This window comes from Pseudonaja textilis, chromosome 2, assembly GCF_049901715.1.
Source record: "Pseudonaja textilis isolate UNSWEBS1 chromosome 2, rPseTex1.2, whole genome shotgun sequence".
Lineage (NCBI taxonomy): Eukaryota > Metazoa > Chordata > Lepidosauria > Squamata > Elapidae > Pseudonaja > Pseudonaja textilis.
Window position 1 is genome coordinate 160,119,259 of NC_141991.1, and position 18,856 is coordinate 160,138,114.

Sequence of the window (18,856 nt, forward strand, 5' to 3'; positions counted from 1 at the left end):
TGCCTAAAATTATTATCTCGATTCTCTGGCATTATATGTGATATATATGCACACATACACTGGGTTCCACGCATTTTAACATGAGTCCAGGTAAGAATGTTTAGGTAAAACTACAAAGAAGGGAAAGAAAGATTTTATTGTGGAAGTAAATTATACACTATGAAGCCAGGCAGAAGATCTAGAAAATGTCTCCTGAACCACATTGAAGAACATTCAGGGATAAGAGCTATGGGAATGATGGGAATCTTCCATTGCCTGGACATCTGTTTGATGGATAGCAAAGACAGTAATGTCCTAAACATTCCTCGGTGATCTTACTGCCTGTTTGTTCCATAATGCAGAAGATGAAAACAAAAAAAACAAGAAAAAATGGCTCTCTAGAGCTGATCTTAAAAAAGAAGAGCGAGCTGGTTGAACAGGTAAATGTAGTGAGAACCACAGGAAGAGGTAATCACATTATCTTGGAGTTCAATATACTGCAGAAAGGTTTATGACTAAGAGTTAAAAATTGACAAATAGAAGAGTTAATGATTAAGAAAATGTATCAACTAAAGCTCTCATACTCTCTATCAATAAAGAAAAATACACCTGCTCAATGATATGCACAGACCATGCTCTGATTTTAATACCTTGCTTTCAAAGAGAAAAATTATTTGTTAGAGGATAAAAAATGTTACTTCAAGAAAATATATTACAAAAATATTTTTAATTAAATAAATATGATTGTAAGGATGACAAGAGACAACAATATGGGAGTCAAGTAAAGCTTATATAAGAAGTATCTTAATAAGGCTTGCAGCATACCAGAAAAAAGAACATAGTAGATTAAAACTACCATTAAAAAACAAAAGAAAGAAATCTGAACAGTTTGAGATCAATAAAACATTGGAAGAATTAAATAAATCAAAACATCATTTAGATTTGTTGGAAACAACAGAACTCTAAAAAAAGACAAAGTGTACCAAACAAAATTATTTTGAAAATGAAAGTAAACCAGGAAAGCATATCATATTAGGAAAGAGAAAGAAAAAAGGATGATAACAGCAATAAACCTAATAAACTATTAGATATAACATCAGAAATAACAGAAGAACTTGCAAATTTTAGGAACAAAGGTAATTTGGAAGTATATATCAGATATTTAAAAATTATTTAAAATGATAAATTTTAAGCAAATTACTAACAATTCAAGATATGAAAAGGCAATAAAGAAAATTAAAATTAATAAAACTCTGTATGGTAAAAAATTAAAAGAATTAGCAGAACTACTGCTAAAGGCAATGAATGAAATAACAAAAACAACTCCAAAGATTCAGGAAGAAGCATATTTAACATTAATATACAAAGAAGGGAATAATCAGAAGAAATCTCAGTAATATAGACCAATTTCTTTACTACTGAAAATTCATTAACTACTCCACTAGTTGAACGTATGAGGAAGTACATTTGATAAATTATACATATCCATTACATTTCAAAATGAAAAAGAAAAGTAACAGCAAATTTATCACAAATGTACTATAATTTATCAAAATTAAGAAAAAACAATATCAGTAGTATTTTAATGTGGAAAAAAGCCTTTGATAATTTGGAATGATTTTTTTTAATGTCTTAAACCAAATGAATTCCAGAGAAGAATTCAAAACTTACATCAAGTATATATAAAAGGCAAACAGCAAATATTACAGTGAATGGATTGTTCTTTGTAAACTTTTCAATTAGCAAAAACACAAGGCAAAGGTGTCTCCCCTTTTGTTCAGAAGATTTATTACAAAATCTGATAGATAACTGGAATAAAATTTGAGAAGAGAAATCAAATGTGAAATATTATGCTATTTTTGTAGTACTAACAATCATATCAACCACAAAACTCCATACAGCAGCTGCTGAAAGTAATCAAAATTTTTGATTATTCTTCCAGATAAAAAATTAGTGAAAAGGAATCGCAAGGCACTTAATTTCTGAGGAAGAAAATTTTGTAGAAAGATACTGGCTATGAGATAACGAAAAAGTCACTTACATAAAATCTTCCTTGAGAGGATGCAGCCAACACATATTTCAAAAGAAATACAGTAAACTATGACTAGAAATAAAACACATCATTGACAGGTTATCATTTAAAAACAAATGTATTATCTAAAGTAAACTTATTAAAATGGCAGCAATTCAAACCTCAGATGAAAAAAATTGCAGAATTGGGAAAGAATAATTAATACATTTACATGGAATAAGAAAAACAACAACAGTAAGATTCAAAATTATCCAAATCATAAAAGAAACATGAATTAGCATTTTCTGATCTCAAATTATGTTACAGCGCTTACTAGTAATCATAACACAGCAGAATGGGGCAATATTACCACAGAAGAAGCAGGCTTAGCCAAGGGACACTTGTGGTATAAAGAAACAAAATGATACAAGAATTTGAAGGATCATGTTATAAAGAAAGTCTGTTTCTATTTCAATGATAACTACAGTAAGAAAGATCTGATTACATCTGCAAATATGACACAGATGGACGTAGAAAAGACACAAGATTTTTTTAACGAGAGAAGAAATCTACCAAAGTTAATGTGTTTGCAAATAATTGGAAAAATAAAAAGTAAAAATTGGTACAAAAATGTTCTACAGATGTTTTTTAACTAATTAACAATTACAAAACAATTAACAAAATGGATATATCATATAATAATTAACATTGGGAATACCACAACAAGCAAAGAATGTTTTATTATATGTGGTAGTTATGTTAAAAAAAATCAAAAAGTACCGGAGAGAAATATACCAAACTACCAAAATATGCAGAAAATAAATCATGAGTTAAAATCACAAATATTTTCATTATATTTTCTAGAGACATTTTTGCATCATGATTTATTAATAGACATAGTGACAATAGCAAGATTCAATCTGGCACAAGACTGAAAAAGAGAAACCTTGTTGTCAATGCAACATTGGAAGGCTAAAATTGAAGCATACACAACAATGGAAGAAGTAACGGATTTAAATTCACAGTTTAAATCTAACCAAATTCAATCAGGAATACTTGAATAGCAAGGCAAACTAAGATACTTAGATTATGGGTTTTGAAAAAAAAACACACCCGCCACATAAGACTTGGACTAGAATAGATATGGCTTGGATGGACTTGGATTTGGCTAACGAAATAAAAGAAATTAAAATCCTACCAAATGAATGGGCTGACCACAACCCAATACAGCTAATTTGGAGAGACAGGAGAGGAATTAAAAAAAAGATGGATCCTAAGTACCCAAATAGTAAACGAAGAAGAGTATATCAATAAGCTGAAAGAGGAGCTAAACTATTTCCTAAAAGATAATAATAATGAAACAACTTCAAAACAGAATATTTGGGATACTATGAAAGCAATTATAAGAGGTACAACAATTTCCTATAATGCTATGAGAAACAAGAGAACTTATGCCCGACAAAACGTATTACAACAACAAATCAAAGACTTAGAAATACAATTACAAAAAACCCCTAAGATCCAAGGAATACAAAACCAGTTAATATTAGCCAAACATAAGCTGAATTTAATTGAACAAGATAAAATAGAAGTTAGTTTGAGAAGGTCCAAACAAAATTATTTTGAACACGCTAATAAACCAGGAAGATGGCTATCTTATAAACTTAAAAAAGAACAAGAAAAAAGACTGATACACCAACTAATAGACGAGAAAGGCATACCACAACATGAGATTGAGAAGAAAAAAGATATTATATTAAACTATTTTCAAAGATTATATAAAAAAGAAAGAAATCAATGAAGACAAAATAAGAACTTATCTGGAGAATACGAATGATAAAACAATAGGGGAAGGAGAGAAAGAATTATTAAATAAGGATATTACATGGTCTGAGTTGAAATCTGCAATGGAGAACCAAAGTAATAATAAATCCCCTGGTCCAGATGGGATTCCAGTAGAATTGTACAAAGCTACAATAGAGTTAGTAGGGCCACTGATGCTGGAAGTGTTTAATGAAGTACTTTGGGCAACCAAAATGCCAGACTCATGGAGGGGGGCGTCGATTTCATTAATTCCGAAGGAGGATGTAGATGCCAGATATATCAACAATTATAGACCAATTTCATTTTTAAACGCTGATTATAAATTATTTATCTCAATTATAGCGAATAGAGTAAAACAAGTTTTAAATTTATACATTCATGAAGATCAAAATGGTTTCCTTCCGTCCCGCCAAATCAAAAATAATCTAAGAACCGTTATTGACGTCTTAGAATATTATGAAGTTCATCCAGAGAAACAATTTGCACTCATGTTTTTAGATGCGGAGAAAGCATTTGATAATCTACATTGGCACTTTTTAATACAAAAAATGTATAACATGAGTCTGGGCACTAAATTCGAGAACATTATCACAACAATTTACAACACCCAACAGGCCAACATACTAATTAATGATGAACAAACAGGCCCATTAAACATTGAAAAGGGCGTCAGACAGGGTTGCCCCCTCTCACCCCTCCTATTTATACTTGCTTTAGAATCACTGTTAACGCGGATAAGACAAAACTCTGAAATCCAAGGAGTAAGGGTCAAAGCAGAGGAATATAAACTACAGGCGTTTGCAGACAATATGGTTTTCTTCCTAGAGGAACCCATGGAAAAAGGATATAACCTAATAAAAGAACTAGAACAATTTGGTTCAGTAGCAGGATTAAAGATCAATAGAAATAAGACAAAATTAATGACTAAAAATCTAACAGAGAATCAGAGGAAAGAATTAGAAAAAATCATAGGGATACAAGCAACAAAAAAGGTCAAATATTTAGGCATATGGTTAACACCACATAGTAAATTGCTCAAAGAGAATAATTACGATAAACTATTACAGCAAATTAAGAAAGACCTAGAATCCTGGAATAAGCTGCAGCTTTCTCTACTGGGCAGGATTGCCACGATCAAAATGAACATCCTACCAAAATTCCTTTACTTATTCCAGACAATCCCAATTAAATTACCCAAAAATTTTTTTGAAGATATAAATAAGGTAACACTTAAATTTATTTGGCAAGGGAAAAAAGCTAGAATCAATATTAAGGCTTTACAAGATGCAAAAAGTAGAGGGGGGCTAGCGCTCCCAAATTGGGAATTATATTATTGGGCAGCCAACTTATTATGGTTAAAAGACTGGGTTAATTTACTCAATAAAAGAACCTTAGCATTAGAAGGGCACGATCTTCAGAGAGGGTGGCACGCATTTCTATGGGAAGTGGGGAAAACTAAACAGTCGTATTTTCATAGACACCTTATTAGAGATTCATTATTAACTAACTGGAAAAAAATATGCAAAAAACATTATTTAAAAATTCCGATTTGGCTTTCAACAATGGAGGCAATGGTTCATCCCAACAATTTGGATATAACAAAAACGACTAAATATAAAGATTTGTTAGGCCCTCTAGGAAAATTAAGAACTCGACAGGATTTACAGGAACAGGGATTTAAAATTGACCAGTGGTTATATATACAAATCCATAGCAGATACAAATAAGATATCAAAGAGTTTGGAATCTATAGCAAATTACAATATTTAGATAAAATCTTATTAGGATCAAATAAAAAGAATATTTCCAAATTTTATAAATATTTATTGGAGGTAGAATTAGAGCAAGAGATAGTGAAAGGGAACATGATAACGTGGAGTAGGAATATTGGAAGAAGCATTACATTAACAGAATGGGAAAAGATCTGGAATAGAAACATCAAGATTACAAAATCGGCGGCGTACAAAGAAAATATGTATAAAATGTTATATAGATGGCACTTACCCTCTTCGAGGTTGGCGAAGATGAACCCTAATATGAGCTCAAGGTGTTGGAAATGCAAAAAGCACTGAAGGAACATTTTTCCACACGTGGTGGTCTTGTAAAACTACCCAAAAATTTTGGCAAAAAAATCAGAAAATGGTTGGAGGAGATAACTAAAGAACAAATAGACTATAAACCAGAGTTCTTCCTGTTAGGGATCTCTGATAGATATTTATCCAAAAAGACAAAATATGTAATAATCCATATTCTAATTGCGGCTAGATTAGCGTTTGCTCAATGTTGGAAATCACCTCATACACCTTCAGAGCAAATGGTTATTCAGAAAATTTGTGAGTGTGCTGAAATGGATAAACTAACGATAGCGTTAAAAAACAAAGAGTCCTCAACATTTTACGACAACTGGGACTCATGGTATAATTGGCTTACACAGAGACAAATTATGTAAATGATAAGGAGTAACTTAAACATAATGGAAAAGAGGAGTAGATTGGATATGATGAAGAGAAATGATCCTTACAGACTGTCACAAAAAGATATTGTTTGTTTTTAATTGTACTTTCTACCCTATTCTCCCTCCCCTTCCCTTCCCCTCTCTCCCTCTATATCTTTTCTCTTCCCCTCAACTGGCCTTTATCCGGTGTGTTAGGCCGGGTGTTTTCTTTCTTTCCCCCTAGCCATTTTCTTTCTATTTTGTAAATGTATTGTCGATGTGTTTTTAAATTGTAAATTCAATAAAATCTATTTTTTAAAAAAAGAAGAAAAAACACACACCCATGTATCAAGAAAAGTTAAAAAACTGGGAAAGTCTCAAAATAATTAAAAGGATCCAAACAGAAATGAGTAATAATGCCTAAAGTATAAAAATATCCAAATTACAATTAGTGGCTGGATGGAGGGAGAAAGAGGGGCTACCACAATGCCTATTTATAATCCCCCCCCCACAATTTTCTAATTTTTCTCAAAACCCTTTAAATGTGTGTGTATATATAAAAGTAAATTGTATATACTTTTTTCTTTGTATGTTTCACTTAACAAACAAATAAGAGACTAGTATATTTTAGATTTGAACATGAATTTAGGCAAACTCTGGGAGACGGGAGGGTAAAGGAGCCTGAAATATCCATGGGGTTGCAAAGAGTCAGACATGACTTTGCAACTTAAAAATGTGTAAACTCAAATTTAAATTTTAATATTTTCAGATGTTTACATCAATCGTATGGGAATTGGCTTCTGGACAAAGAAAATTGGTATGCAATCAAAAGTTTAATTGTTCTGCATTAGAAACAAAAACATAATGGCTCCAACCAGAGGTAGTCCTCAGTTATGACCACAATTTGAGCCAAAAATTGCTTAGTGAATTTAAGTGAACTTAACTGTCCTTAACGATTCAAACAGGTACCATGTAGACTTTTTCACATTTAAATGCATCTAAATTAGAAAATTAGACTTTGGTTGGACATAAGAAAAAAACCCTAATATTAGAGCTTTTTAACAATGGAACAGTCTGTCTCAGGAAAATGCTGGATTTTCCTTCAGAAGAGATATTTAAACAGAGGTGGCTGACCATTTCTCAGGGATGTTAATAATAGTGGATTTTAGTAAATAGATGAACTCTGATATTGCTCCCCTCTAACTTTAACTTTCTATAATTCTATGCTATTATAATAAAATAACTCAGGTAAGAATGAGAAGTTGTTTGACTGTAATAGCCAAGAACAAACCAAATAACCAATCTACATTCAGCTAGATGACTATGGGACACATACTTTCTTCACCATAACTTACAACACAGCATAATTTTCTTTTTCTTTTTGTAAATTTTATTTGAGTTTTCACAAAGAAAAAAAATACAAATAAAACATCTTTTTTGAAAGTAGCGTAATTCTGGGTTACATTTCTTCGTACAGACACAAATTCGACTTCATGCTCGTTTTTATATTCTATTCCATATCTTATTACTGTTTTACATTTTCAGCATAGCTTCTCCCCTCTTTTAATTTTCTCAATTTCATTTTAATTATCTCATCTCAATTCAAATCATTATATTTTTTGTCTGTCCTGTTTCAATTATCTATTATCTTTTCTCATTAAACAAAATTTCTCCTGTAGTTACTGATTGGAGTATGACGCCTTTATATCTTTTAAGTTTATAACATTCAATATAATACAGAACTTCCATTCGGATTCTGCTTGTTACATTCTTAAAATACACACTATATTCTTAGAAAAAGAAAAAATTATAAATGTATGTAATTAAAACAACACATTCCATTCCAATTCAATTCTATCATTAATATTAATATTCATTAAAATCTTAACTTTTTTACCATTACTTTTCAATTAAATATCATACTTCTATGGGAACAATTATAAGCCTTCCATAATTAATTCTCCCCCTCTTCACTTATATTTTATAAAACATTAACTAATTAAGATGTTCCCGTTCCTTCCTAGTTCAATTTTCTCATTTATTTTATTTCACTTATTTTATTATCAAACATTTCACTAAATTACACTATTTTATCCCTCATTTTAATCATACATTGTTTCCAATTTTCTAAAGTTATTTCTATTACTAATATAACAATACAATCTTATGTACCTTTACAGAATCCCTTTTTCAGTTAAATTTTCACCCATTATCTCTAAATAGGTCCTGTTTCTCTATATCTTGTTCCGGTCCTTTGTAACTTCTTTTCCTTTCCTTCTTCCCTCTCTTCTTCTCTCTCCCCTTTTTACCCCCGTGTCTCTCTACCTCTATTTCTCTCTTCTGTATTCCCCTTTTCTGTTGCTTTCCAGTATTATACTTATTTTTCGAATTATTTTTCTTTTCTTTGGTTGCTTTTTTAAGTCTTAAATTCTCCATTCTCTTTCCCCCCCTTTCCTTTTTCTTCCCCACATAAAATTACTTGTTCAGTAAAGATAGCTTCTTCTTTGTCCCAGTCTTCTTGTTTTGCAGTCTTTTCTTGTTGTTTCTCATAGTTCCAAATCTCCATTTCTAAGAATTGAAAAACAAAGCCAAAAGAACCCTTCCCTTCTTGTGCATCTTCTTTGTACTTTTTAAGCTCTATTTTCAGTTCATCTAGAAGTGATGCCATTGTATAAATTTTTAAACAACCACCCGATTAATTTTAGCCATTCAAATGTAATAACCAAGAATCCAAAGATCACCAAATAATCCAAATACACGCAGGCTGTTTCTTTTTGCTCTTTTTTTTTCACTTTCTCTTCCTGGGGTTACTGTTTAGTTACAAAGTTTCGGTTAAAATGTATCTTTTAGAAGTCTTATTGAAGTTTTACTGTAGATTCTTTTTAATTCCAGGCAGTCTCCTCCCTCTTCCAGATCCTGCCCTTATTCTTTTTCTCCCCCTTCCTGCTTATGAAAAAAAAAATTTAGTGTCCAGAAATCTTTATTATCCCTTTGACATTTTGTTTTATTTTCAGCTTAATTGCCTGTTGATGTCAAAGTGGATTTTTCCAATTTCTTATTTAAGTCTCTTAGTTGTCAGTATAGGGAAGGAGAGAGAAGAAAAAAAAGCCAAAGCTTTCCCTTTTCACTTTCCTTCACTGCTTCCGACTCTTCTTTGGGAGCAATGTTATTTTTTTGTAAGTTTAAATTCCAGGGTACCTTAGTTGCTGCTTTTACAATTTAACCCGGTCAGCCAAAACTTTCACTTCTTATCTTCCTCCTGCACATTCTTTTCTGGTCGAGTTCTTCTTTGTGGTGGCCATTTCTGACCACCACTGCAACCACCTTCGGGAAAGGGAGTAATGGCCAGCTGAGGAGGAGAGATGCGGCTCTCCTCAACCCTGCTGGCAGTCTCCCCACTCTTCACCACCTCTAAGGGGTGGCTTAGCTCCGAAACCAGCCGGCTCGGGGCGCTCCAGCGGTGAGCCCAGACCAAAACCGCACATGATCACGGATTTCTGTCTGTCACCAAAGAGACTTCAAACTGGAAGCCCAGCATAATTTTCTTTTGTAAGAAAAAATGGTTATTGTTGTTGTTAGTTGTGAAGTTGTGTCCAACCCATCGTGACCCCATGGACAACGTTCCTCCAGGCGTTCCTGTCCTCTACCATCTTCTGGAGTCTATTTAAGCTCAAGCCTACTGCTTCAGTGACTCCAGCCAGCCAGCTCATTCTCTGTCATCCCCTTCTTCTTTTGCCCTCAATCTTTCCCAACATTAGGCTCTTCTCTAGTGAGTCCTTCAGATAGTCCTCAATTTTCAACAGTTCGTTTAGTGATCATTTGAAATTACAATGGCACTGAAAAAGTGATTTATCACTGTTTTTCACACTTACGACCATTGCAGCATTCCCATGGTCACGTGATCAAAATCCAGCCACTTGGCAACTGACTCATATTTATGATGGTCGCAGTATCCCAGGATCACCTTTTGCAACCTTCTGACCAGCAAAGTCAATGGGGAAGCTGGATTCACTTAATGACCTTAACTAACTTTTTACTAACTTAACAACTGCAGTGATTCACTTAACAACTGTGGCAAGAAAAATTGTAAAATGGGGCAAAACTCACTTAACAACTGTCTCACTTTGCAACAGAATCTTTAGGCTCAGTTGTGGTTGTAAATCAAAGATTACCTGTACTTCTATATTTATGTTTAGTTCTTCTGCTTATGGTATATTCAGTCCTCAAACAATATTTTCAAGTAAGAGAACAGGATGAGCTAAGTTAAGGATGTATTTTTGTTTTCATTCTGATTCTTGAAAAAATACAATCAGTAATTGCTTGGAGAAAGTGGGAATTAATGCACTATAATCACCTCAATAGCATCATCATACATTTTCCTTGCCTCCGTGTCCATCTTATCTGACATCAACCAAGCTTTCAACAAGTATTCATAAAAACTGTCTCCCAAACCACCCATGGATGTGTGATCTGCAAGAGAAAGAGACAGGGAGTATGTATAAATATAAAACTGTGAATATGAAAGATTACTGTGATTTGCAACTACAAAATCCACACACCTCAATTCAAAAAGCTAATGTTTTAGAAATTTTTTCATATTTCACCAGTAATGTAAGGAATGAAGCTCTCCTTTTGTTATAACTAGACAAACCGTGATACCTGGGTCACTGTATCAGAGGTACTTCCTTACCAGGTTCCTTAATGTCTCCAATAATGGCAGAGCTTCTAATATACTTGAAAAGTTTTTAAAATTCAGGGGGTTATATCTCCTTTGAAATAGCCTATGCTGAACCATATGGCACAGTCAAACATTAGAAGTAGACCACAATAAATGTTCTGTATTTCATCATAAAATGCTGCATGATAATTTTTTGTCACAAAATGTTTTATAAAATTTGTTGAGTTTCAATTCCATAAGAATTATGCATGGGTCCTAGATTTTGGATGCATTCTGTAAGTTAGCCCATTTGAGGTATTTTAATCAAAATGTTTTATCCAATGATGCATTGTTTTGCCCAGTTAAGGGTTACAGGCACAAGAGTTTTAGTAATATATATATTTACCTGGAATCTATTTGCCTAAGTGTTATAGTATTTCCCAGCTTTTCAGTAAAACGATCAGAAACTACACAGTCAGGACTCTGTAACTGGATAAAATTCAACTCACATAGAGAATAACTTTTTATAACCTACCATTCTGAGCAAATTCTTAAGTCAAATCATCAAATAGTTGATCTGAGTTAAAGGTGCCTTACTTGGAGCTACTCAGGCACAGTGGTGGTATTCTACCGGTTCGTCCTGGTTCTACTGAGCTGGCAGCATCAATGAGCAGCAGAGACCAAACTGGTTCTCTCCGTTGCTCTGCTGGCTCTGCTGTTGGGCCCACCCACTTGCCCAGGCTCCCATACTCACCTTTATCTGCTGAATTTGAAGCACAGCTGCTTTGCACAGCACAGAAGAGTGCTGCGTGGCAGCTGCTGAAGCTACTGGGATCATACAGGCTTGCAGGAGGTGAGTTAGAACACCTCTGCGCCTGCGCAAACGCCTCTGTGCCTACACAAATGCCTCTGAGCCTGCGCAAAGCATGCGTTTGGTGCGCAAGTGCAAAGTGTCTGCACATGTGCAAAGCGCACCCACCAAACCAAACCCATTGAACTGGTGGTAAAAATATTTGAATCCCACCATTGCCCAGGCACCCTCTGAGCTAGAGCAACAGGCCCAAAGTCACTCAGGAAGTTTCCATGGATGTGAATCTAATTTTTCCCTAGTTATGTTCCAACACTTTAATTACTTCCAATTGAGAGCATGCTTTCAATTTTAACAGCACGTTAAAACACTACATTAGTAAAAAGATGTGTTCCACTGGTATCTTCTGAATCTTTAATGAATGTTTCATTAAAACAATTTACAGAGCATCAAATAATGGAAAATAAGTTTACTGAAAACTGAATGTTTGAAGTACTGTGTCCTCAATCATCAATAAAGGACAATAGTATTTATTTGTCAAAGAGCATATTTTTGATCTCAAATCCTTAAAATATATGTGCATGTGCATATAAAATCTGGTCTAATAGGCACATACATTTCATCCCCATAGCATTATTGTACAGCATTTCCACAAGCACTTTATTTCTACCATCCTTTCCTATAACAAATATGAAAAGTATTGATTTACTTGGTGAGTCTTGTTGGAACGATAGTTATAAAATTGAGGTGAAAGTGATCTCATGCTCATTTAGTCCAAACCTTTCTTCAGGACAGAAATCTTCTAAACTAGGGGTCTCCAACCTTGGCAACTTAAGCCTGGAGGACTTCTGGGAGTTGTAATCCTCCAGGCTTAAAGTTGCCAAGGTTGGAGACCCCTGTTCTAAACTGTCCCCAACGGATCACCATTCAAACTCCATTTGAAAACATCCAGTGGGAACTCCACTTTCTAGATATACTTCTTCACTCTATAGTTCTTACTGACAAGAAATTCTTCTGGATACTCAGCCTAAATCTTTTAATATCAATTTATCTCCATTTAATCCCCTTAATTAGATGATCCAGATAACTACCGCCTAACTTGTTTATTAAATCAGATCTGCAAAATATTTACCAATCGGGAGAAACTAATTGATTGGCTTGAATCTGGACATTGTGAACAGACTGGTTTAAAAAAGACAACAAAAGTAGACTCTGCTTTGTTGTTGTAATGACTAATAGAAAATAATAGGCATAACAACACTTCAGAACCTAGCTAAATTCTGATGATTAAAACAGGAGTAATCCTGTTTCAGGATCACTTGGCTTTTACAGAATAACCTCAGCTGTAGCTACACAATCCTAAAATCATAATTTGAACAAGATTTCTCACTCTTTTTGGAAGTAAATTATGATTTCAAGCATTCACAAGAAACCCAGTTCAGATATAGATGTCAAATTAAAATTATCATAGCCATGAAGTAAGAAATTAAGAGTGTGCAAAATGTTGACCTTGGAGCCTACAGCCATAAAGATTACTAAGTAACTAAAATCATGACATTGAGTTTTGAAAGATGTTTCAAGTGAATTTATGGATATATGTACATTCATACATGAAACAAATTCAGTTTGCCATTTCTATGAAAGAAATACTTACGCTGCCCCCAGCGCCCAGTTCTTGGATTCAAGTAGTTTGGATAAAGTCCATTAGGACGGTCCATTTTCTGAAGCAGCTTACGAATATGCATAACCTAAATAAGAAACAAAAGGTAACCATGGTTTCTTCTCAATATTCCTCTGATTTTTTTCAATTACATTTAAAGAAATATTGAGGAAATATGTAAGTATGTGTTGTACATCCACATCCACATAGATACACATGCATTTTTCCATCTTATCTATATTTTCACAAGTCTTGAACTGTGTATCAGAAAGAGGCACAAAACAAACCTTTTCATAGTAGACAGGGTTGCCAGTCAGATAGCTGAGGTGTACAAATTCCATGTGAAGTGTACCGAACTCTGAGAGGATGCTGCTTCCAGCAGAAGCCCAGCCCCAATTGCGACCTACACCACTAATCAGAAAATGATAGGAAAAGGCTAAGAAAATGTATTTACAAGAAACAAAACGCAAGGAAAGAAACTGACACTTAACAAATAAAAGTAAAATGGTAGTACACCTTGTTTATGTGCTTAAATACAGTAAGTACAATTTGGAGCAGTCAGGTAAATCCAAAATATGTAAATTATTTAAATTGTTTAGCTGATCTTCAACAACATTAAGAAAAACTAATCAGAAGTTTTACATTATTCTTCCCTGTGCCAGGCTTCTCTGCCCATACTCATACCTTTTCAAATTCACCATTGCCCAAGGAATCCCTGTGGGTGTATTGAAGGCAGGGATGAGCTTTCCTGCTAGTTGCACTGCTTTTATCTTGAATAGCTGAAACAGATAGAGAAAGACAGCTGAACCATGGCCAGCTGTTTGTACTCTAAACCTAAACCCATCTACCCAAAAGGAAGCCCTCCTCTAAGTATCCCACCTGATACACACCCACATATTCTTCCACAGCATTTTTCCCCACCACTATGCCAGTAGGAAGGGAATAGACTTCAGTGATCTGTACTTTTTTGAAAATAATTTTATTAAACTTACCAAAACATAAAATAAAGTAAAAAAACAACAACCAGGAAAATGGAGAAGGTGGAGAAGGGAGAAAGAGAAATATGTGGTGAAGTGGAAAAAGGAAGGAGGAAACATTCACTTCTGACTCTTTTCAGCACAGTAGAATAAAAATAACATTACAGCCTCAACTTTTTACTTTTGCATATTTAGTATATACTAGCCATTTTTTTTATAACAACAAACTATCGGTGTTATCTAGATTTATTTCAACTTTATCATCTATAATGAATGGCAAAGTTTTTATGGATAATTTTCTTAGTTACATAAATGTACTGTATATTTGAACGATATCTGCATTAACAAACTGGAGACAAAAATCCTAGGAGGTTCTCTACTTTTTCTATGTAAATACTATAAAATTCTTCACACAATTGAAGGCTACAGCAGTTAAAATGTTGTTAAAATTATTGCTTAACATTATTATTAATGCAAAACTGGAACTAGCCTATTATCATATTTGATGGACAAGTACTTCTCTTGTGGCACAAAAGACAAAAAAGTAAATTGGGTTTGGGGGTTGGTTGGTTAGTTTTCCTTTTTATCCAGTGAGGGATATACACTTTCCACTTATCTGTAGCCTAAAAAACAGAGGAGCTCACCTTTAAAAGGAAGCCAAAGATCCAGCTAAAAGGTAACCAGAAAGATCAATACGATGTAGACGTGTTAAAGAAGGGAAAGGTTTTTAAATCTTCCTGGTTAGAGTGTAATATATGCCATTAAAGCTCCAGAATAGGTAATTACTAAAACTGGGGTGTTCATAAATACTAGGTGATCATACAACGAAATGAAGTGAATGCTGAACCAGTTAATGAAAAGCTCAGAGGAGATATATAATATTGGCGCTAGTACTATTTTCTTCACATAATGCATAACCTCATAACACATTTTTTCTTTTAAACAAAAAACAAAAGTATCTGGAAATCATTACAAGGACCTCTAATATAATAACCAGATTCCTGTAAGTTCCCAAGTGCAGAAGTTGGCAGTCTGCTGCATTCTAGTCTTCAAACCACTCTTCTGCATTTATTAGGCAAATATTTTTTCATATAGCCATTGTTGTCCCTTAATCAGTCTTCCAGAAACTCAAATGGTCATTCTTTTAATAATCTTCAGCTTTTTTAATCAAACCATTTTGTCATCAGTCAACTGTATAGCTTAAAAAAATAATGCTGCAGTTTGCTCTTTTCCCTTCCCTTTTCTTAAAAGTCTTGAAGTTTATAAAGAGGCAAAGGATGCCCTGTACTTCTATTTGGGAGCTGTTTTAAGAGTTATTTTAAGCTAAAGTGCAATATAAAATGTATCACCTAATAAAAATAAACTGAAATTTGGGACTTAAAAATAAAAAGAATTATTACTAAATATTGGCTAATTAATATTTCATCTGAACAGTTTTTCTCATAATAGGAATAAAATGAATAATTAGGATTTATATATGGCTATATCATATCAATACTGATTCTCTGTATATATCTGAATCTAATCCTCTTTCTCCAACCACAAACTTGTAAATCAAATTTTATGTTAAAAAAATAAATAAATTTTGCAACCATCATAATAGATAAGCTAATTCATAATTTTTCTTTGTACTATATCCAAAGGAAAAATAAATTCATTAGGGAACCAATGGACTTTCATTTAGTTATGGAAAATAAACTTAAGATTTTCTCAGTATACTACTTTCTGAGACTAATATCGAGAGTTTTCTTTCATTTAGACATAAATTGAGGCTCAGGCTTCCTCAGTTCTGGTTACCTACCAAACAGCTTGTGAAATGGGAAGAAAACAAGCACTTTTGCTTCCTTAAAAAAAAAAGAACAAGCCTCAAAGTTTTACATAAATGTACAGTGACTCCCTTACCTCCTGTCCTGAGAGGTAATAAGCTGCGAGCAAGCCACCAATGAAACGAATGTTGACTTCAAAGACTGATACCTCTGAGTTCTTGAAACAGATAAGAAGGTAGATTCTTTAGGTATAAACTAAATACTAATACATTACATTTACATTTCATTGCATCCTTGCAGCAACTAAACAGAGGATTTCTGCAGACAAACCATAATTACTCTTTATAGCAGTTCTTTGGGATAGTAAGCCATTGTTGCTACTAGTAACAGTGAAAATTAATTACCTTGAGTTTGGATACAAGGCTAAATTGGGATTAATTAAAACTGGATGTGAAAACTTTTAATACAATTCTTAAATGGATTAAATATAAAGACTGAAGATTAAGAAAACTTTTATGTGATTTTAAAACATAAAAGTAGCTGAGACAAAACTTTAGTACAAGCTAACTAAAATTATATTTTTAAGACTTGATAAGACTAAAAACAGTGATACCTAATTATGCAAAGTATCACTGGATATTTCAAAAGCAGGTCTCATAAAAATGAGTACAAAAGAAAAAACTACTAGCACAACACAAATATGTGTTTGTAAATCAACAGGAACACCCATTCTCTCTTAAAAGATTGCAGTAAAAAGTGTGCTTGAAGTTTTACAAAGCTTTCGTGTCCATTATCACAAATTGTTTTAAACACTGGTAGAATAAAATTTTAAGTTTCTCCAAACAATAATGTTCCAAGATACATTTTCTTACCACACTAAAATCAAGATGATTCTCAATCCATTCCTGTCCTTCTCTGAATTCATCATGAAGGCCCATTATATAGAGGGTATCCAATGCATCTACTATGCTTGCTCCCAGCTGGGAATTGCCTATAATCAAAATCCAGTATTTCCATGATAAATATATTGTTTACAGATATCGTTTCCGGGGCCATTACCCACTTAACAACTGAAACAATACTTCATAAATATTTAATTTCCTTACATAGAAATAAAATAAAGATTAGAATAAGAATACAGAAATTATTAAAAGAGCACTTTTATGAAAATAATCATTCACCAACATTTACCATGCTGGTTTTGAGGTTACCAATTCTGGATTACAAAAGTCTGGATGTTTACCTCAGAACAAACAGTTGTTTCTGATCATTATGTGCTACAACTAGTTGAGTCCAGATTCTTTTTAGGCCAGAAATGGTAGCCCAAATTACTTTTACCAAATAATTACTAAAGGTCTTCCTCACTTTACAACCAATCACTTAGCAATGCATTGTACAAATGGAATTGCAACCAATCTATGTTGCAACATCATTGTACAAATGGAATTTACAACGTATTTGTATCCTGAATCAAGGGATTAAAAGGTTTTAAAAAGCAAACTAATGTATCCTGCTTTTATTACTTTTATAAATAATACATGGCGAACATATCCAGCACCACCTTTCTCCTCCTATTTTCCCCAGTATGACTGACCCAAGGGCACCCCAGCTGGATGCCATAGCTACGGTGGGACTAAAATTCAGTGTCTCCTGCTTTCTAGCCTGGTACCTTAACCATTAGACCAAACCGGCTCTCAAACTTGTCCTTGAAATTACAACCATTCCAGGGTCTTCTCATTTATGTGATCAAAATTTGAATGCCTGCCTGCATTTATTACCACAAAGTGTGCTTCGATGCCCTCCATTCATCTATCTTGCCCCCATCTTTGCTTTTTTGTCCTGCACTCCACTGCCCTGCCACGTACTGCATCTGCTGCCCTTCCCCCACCCTCAGCTGACCTTCACCATCTTCTTCCTCCTACTGCTGACAGGCAAACTTGGCCTGGTCCTCCCTATGACAGTTGCTGGCTGCATGAGCCTTGTGAAGGATCAAGGCATGCGTGCATTAAAGGTATAAGGAAGAAGATGGTAAAGCTCAATTGAGACAGCAGAGTGAAAGGTAGCCAAAAGGGCAGAGATAGGGGGAGGATAAGTGGAGGCAGGCAAGGTAAGAAAAATGTGACATGCTTGCCTTATGATGGCACAGTCCTGGCCTAATGAGTGCAACTGAGACTAATGGAACCACCATTGTTAAACAGTGCGATTATATAAAGTTTTGCCTAGCCATCACTTCACTTAATGATAGAAATTTCAATCCCAGTTAGGTTCATTAAGCGAAGACTACCTGTACCTTCTATGACTTCTCCAGCATTTCCTGATAGAAAAGTTAATGGGTGTGATGGGTTGCATAATGCTGATCAGAAATGCTTGGGCAGTCTTCAAATTCAATTTGTTTAAAAAAATATTACGGCCAAAAGCTAGCAATATGAGTAGTGACATGGAATACTATTTCTCTAGACAGCGATCAGTGGCAAATTGAGAAACTCTCGTTGACAGAGGGGTTTTTATTGAAGGTCTCAATTATGAGCATCATAGTTTCTATGATGAAAAAAATGTTTATGTGTAAATCCTGAAGAATTTTTAGAGTATCAAAAATAAACATCTCTGTTTCAGTTGCTTACCAGCTGAAACAATTCTCAAATCTTTGTGGAACCAAATGCTTTCTTTGGGCCCAATTAACTGAAAACAATTTGAAGAAGTAATAGGAAGTAATATTATAAACATAAATATTATAATAAAT

General features: G+C 33.8%; 1 protein-coding gene across 1 annotated transcript in view; it reads right to left on the reverse strand.

Moving 5' to 3' along the window:
- MAN1A2 (mannosidase alpha class 1A member 2) overlaps positions 1-18,856 on the reverse strand; it is a 60,467-nt gene that overhangs the window by 11,218 nt on the left and 30,393 nt on the right. Inside the window, exons 4-9 of the mRNA XM_026713377.2 lie at positions 16,989-17,107; positions 16,253-16,333; positions 14,058-14,152; positions 13,661-13,784; positions 13,368-13,461; positions 10,603-10,718 (exon numbers count right to left, since the gene is read on the reverse strand). Of these exons, the coding sequence (XP_026569162.1) occupies positions 10,603-10,718; positions 13,368-13,461; positions 13,661-13,784; positions 14,058-14,152; positions 16,253-16,333; positions 16,989-17,107 (629 nt within the window). The remainder of the gene's footprint in view (positions 1-10,602; positions 10,719-13,367; positions 13,462-13,660; positions 13,785-14,057; positions 14,153-16,252; positions 16,334-16,988; positions 17,108-18,856) is intronic.